At 35.8% G+C, this 4,518-nt stretch overlaps 1 protein-coding gene across 1 annotated transcript; it reads right to left on the minus strand.

The window, feature by feature from the left end:
- Positions 1-2,724: 2,724 nt before the first annotated feature.
- LOC142227146 (uncharacterized) lies at positions 2,725-4,175 on the minus strand. The gene is made up of 4 exons (XM_075297516.1): positions 4,077-4,175; positions 3,949-4,021; positions 3,139-3,869; positions 2,725-3,073 (listed from the first exon to the last, which is right to left on the minus strand). Coding segments are annotated over exons 1-4 (1,026 nt in total). The 5' UTR covers positions 4,079-4,175; the 3' UTR covers positions 2,725-2,853.
- Positions 4,176-4,518: the final 343 nt, after the last annotated feature.

Here is a 4,518-nt window from a genome sequence, read left to right on the forward strand (position 1 = left end):
AACTTACCGGTCCATTTCTTGAGATGAATTGTTCTCCGAAGTTTTCCCTCAAAATGGCCATAGAATCGCGAGCTGTGTGGCATGTAGCGCCATCTTGTTGAAACCACATGTCAACCAAGTTCAGTTCTTCCATTTTTGGCAACAAAAAGTTTGTTAGCATCGAACGATAGCGATCGCCATTCACCGTAACGTTGCGTCCAACAGCATATTTGAAAAAATACGGTCCAATGATTCCACCAGCGTACAAACCACACCAAACAGTGCATTTTTCGGGATGCATGGGCAGTTCTTGAACGGCTTCTGGTTGCTCTTCACTCCAAATGCGGCAATTTTGCTTATTTACGTAGCCATTCAACCAGAAATGAGCCTCATCGCTGAACAAAATTTGTCGATAAAAAAGCGGATTTTCTGCCAACTTTTCTAGGGCCCATTCACTGAAAATTCGACGTTGTGGCAGATCGTAAGTCTATTCATGATGAAATGTCAAAGCATACTGAGCATCTTTCTCTTTGACACCATGTCTGAAATCCCACGTGATCTGTCAAATACTAATGCATGAAAATCCTAACCTCAAAAGAATCACCCTTTATCAGCAAACGTATCACTTTTTAAGCCTCAAAATTTAAATTCTAGGGTCTTAGGTCGAGTTTGCCCAACTTAAAAATTCGATGAATCTATTTTGTCTAACTTAAAAAGTCGATTTGTACAATAAGAAAATTCAAACAAGTAAAGAAAGTCTAAAGTCGGGCGGTGCCGACTATATTATACCCTGCACCACTTTGTATATGCACATTCTCGATAGCATATGCAATGTGTTGGCTGCTATATATAAAGGTTTATGTTCCCATACACATTTATATTTAAATCTGACCAGATCTGGACAAAATTTGTCAGATTCTACAATATTTATAAAAATTTAAGTCGGCTGGAACACAATGTTAGTAAAAAACAAGTAAGGAAAGTCTAGAGTCGGGCGGGGCCGACTATATTATACCCTGCACCACTTTGTAGATCTAAATTTTCGATACCATATCACATCCGTCAAATGTGTTGGGGGCTATATATAAAGGTTTGTCCCAAATACATACATTTAAATATCTCTCGATCTGGACAGAATTCCATAGACTTCTACAAAATCTATAGACTCAAAATTAAAGTCGGCTAATGCACTAGGGTGGAACACAATTTTAGTAAAAAAATATGGGAAACATTTAAATCTGAAGCAATTTTAAGGAAACTTCGCAAAAGTTTATTTATAATTTATCGCTCGATATATATGTATTAGAAGTTTAGGAAAATTAGAGTCATTTTTACAACTTTTCGACTAAGCAGTGGCGATTTTACAAGGAAAATGTTGGTATTTTGACCATTTTTGTCGAAATCGGAAAAACATATATATGGGAGCTATATCTAAATCTGAACCGATTTCAACAAATTTGGCACGCATAGATACAATGCTAATTTTACTCCCTGTGCAAAATTTCAATTAAATCGGAGCAAAAAATTGGCCTCTGTGGTCATATGAGTGTAAATCGGGCGAAAGCTATATATGGGAGCTATATCTAAATCTGAACCGATTTCAATAAAATTTGGCACACTTGACTACACTACTAATTGTACTCCTAGTGCAAAATTTCAACCAAATTGGGGTAAAACTCTCGCTTCTGGGGCCATATAAGTCCATATCGGGCGAAAGATATATGTGGGAACTATATCTAAATCTGAACCGATTTCAATCAAATTTTGCACACTTGACTATACGACCAAGTGTTATGTTTGTGCAAAATTTCAAGCAAGTCAGGGTAAAACTCTGGCTTCTGGGTCCATATAAGTGCATATCGGGCGAAAAATATATATGGGAGCTATATCTAAATCTGTACCTATTTCTTCCAAAATAAATAGGGTGCTATTCTGACCCAAAACAGAAACTTGTGCCAAGTTTGAAGTCGATTGGACTAAAACTGCGATCTAGACTTTCATCACAAAAATGAGTTCACAGACAGACAAACGGACATGGCTAGATCGACTCAGGGACCCACCCTGAGCATTATTGCCAAAGACACCATGTGTCTATCTCGTCTCCTTCTGGGTGTTGCAAACATATGCACTAACTTATAATACCCTGTTCCACAGTGTGGCGCAGGGTATAAATATGGGAAACATTTAAATCTGAAGCAATTTTAAGGAAACTTCGCAAAAGTTTATTTATGATTTATCGCTCGATATATATGTATTAGAAATTTAGGAAAATTAGAGTCATTTTTACAACTTTTCGACTAAGCAGTGGCGATTTTACAAGGAAAATGTTGGTATTTTGACCATTTTTGTCGAAATCGGAAAAACATATATATGGGAACTATATCTAAATCTGAACCGACCAAATTTGGCACGTCACAGTGTGGCGCAGGGTATAATAAATATATTTTCCAAGAGATCAAATGTTGATTGCTCGAATGATCACATTTTGTTGCTATATGTGGATTAGACGAAAATAAGATTTTCGGTTCTATAGTATATGCATAATTTTGAAAATTCGGATGTTTATGTGTAAAAACACTTCCAACAATTTTCTAGAAATGTTTTAGCGATATTACAACAAAAGTTTCGAATATTAATATAAAACGAAAACGTAGATTAAACGTGGGTCTAAACATTATAAAACATGTCCATATTAATTTCGCAATAAATGCCGTACTACAATTTGAAATAAAATTTCATCACGGGTTGTGTTTTTTTAATTATTTTGTAAATTGTTCTACAAAACCTATATTTTAGGATCTATATGTTTTTTTTTTTTTTTCAAATTACCTTATAGACTTGCTTATACAAAAGATAAAAAATGACTATCACAAACTAATCATCATCTAAACGTTTTCGTGCATTTCCTTTGGCAGCAAATTTTCTTTTCTTAAACGATGTGGATGTCCCACTGGCAACTTCAGGATCTAAATTGGTTATTGTCTTCTCTTTAAATCGTTTTACAGGTGGTTCATAAGGAATATCCGAAACTACGGGAGCCACATAATGACTATTGATTTCAGGTAATTCCAAATCGACAGGAACAGGAGGAGGTCTACACAAAAAATTTATGTGAATATTTTTACAATTATCTTCAAATATTTCCATCTATAAACTTACTTAGTTTCCACAACTTGCCATTGACCCATTACGGGAGCCTTTGCTTCCTCTTCTGTCTTGAAACTTTGTTTAAGTTCTTTGTCGGCTTTTTGTTCCTCTACTGTTGGTGGCCTTTTATAGGCTTTCAGTTTTTCACGATTATAGCGGGCCACTTCTTCATTGACATTTTCACGAAACTTTTTAGCTTCTTCAGCTTGTTGTATCTCTTGTTGCTTCACGGCTATATCATTTATACGTTGATATTCTTCCCACGACAAATATCCCTCTTTGGGAGGTTCCCAAACACTTTCATTTGTTTTGACATTCCAATAATATGAATAGCCGTCATCGTTTTTACCTTCCACCCATAATGAGGCATTAGGCACGGCACTGTGATCGACTTTTTGTGCCCCCACCGAGACTCTGGGACCATCTTCTTCGTCGTCCGAAGGGCCAGCCAAACGCAAGGGATCCTGTTGCCGGTATTTGCTGGCATCCATTTTAACATCATTGGTAGATGTTGAAGGTCCCACACCTGCTGTCATTACAGCATTAATAGATTTTGCTGTTAAATCTCCTCGACTATGTATATCCATGGCATATGAACGCATTGCGGCTTCTTCCATTTTACGTATCTCCAAATCCATTTTTCTTTTTTCTTGTTCGGCCTTTTCGCTGTTACGGCTAATATCCGTAATACGTTTGGCCACATTAAGTTTGTGACGTTTGCCATTTTCATGGAATGATATGCTCTGAAATAAATAGGATCTTTGGTAATAAAGGTGATACACTAAAAATGTCTTCCAGGAAAACAACAAATCGCCAACTTACCGCTTTGTTATCACTTATCCAGCACTTACAAAATTCACAATATTTACGTTCATTCGAAACCCAATAGTCGGCCCTAGCGAAACATGAAATTATTTTATTATAAACAAATAGTATTTACAAAAACTTACATCTTTTATAATTTGTATTGTATTGTATTTTATAAACAAACTCCAAAATGCTCTCGCATATGTTATTTAGTGCTGGATAACGTTTTTTGTTCCATAGTGTTGGTAAACGACAATAATGAACAGCTGGTTGAGCACCCATTATCGACAATGGCGTCACCTGTAATAGAGTAAAGTGAGAAATGTAATAGAGTAAAGTATGTGAAAGACAGAAAGTTTTTAAAATGTTTTCCGTAAAATTTCAATTATTCACAGCATCCAACGACAAGAAAATTTTTGCCAGGACAACGTTTGCATTACTTTCTTATGTATAGGTGGGTATTAAGTTCGAGTTTAGCCGCTAAAATCGTCATTTTTTCACGGTTACTTTTCTTTAATAATCCATTTTAAGGAATATAAACTTTGACAAAACTTGCTTCGGGATATTCCCTATCAAGTTATAATG

The sequence above is a fragment of the Haematobia irritans genome, chromosome 2 (genome assembly GCF_050003625.1).
Source record: "Haematobia irritans isolate KBUSLIRL chromosome 2, ASM5000362v1, whole genome shotgun sequence".
Taxonomy (NCBI): Eukaryota; Metazoa; Arthropoda; class Insecta; order Diptera; family Muscidae; genus Haematobia; species Haematobia irritans.

Coding starts and splice junctions, on each gene's coding strand:
- LOC142227146 (XM_075297516.1), bottom strand. Junction 3,870..3,948: donor GGATAAGTGATAACAAAGCG/GTAAGTTGGCGA, acceptor TATTTATTTCAG/AGCATATCATTCCATGAAAA. Junction 3,074..3,138: donor TGGCAAGTTGTGGAAACTAA/GTAAGTTTATAG, acceptor TTTTTTGTGTAG/ACCTCCTCCTGTTCCTGTCG.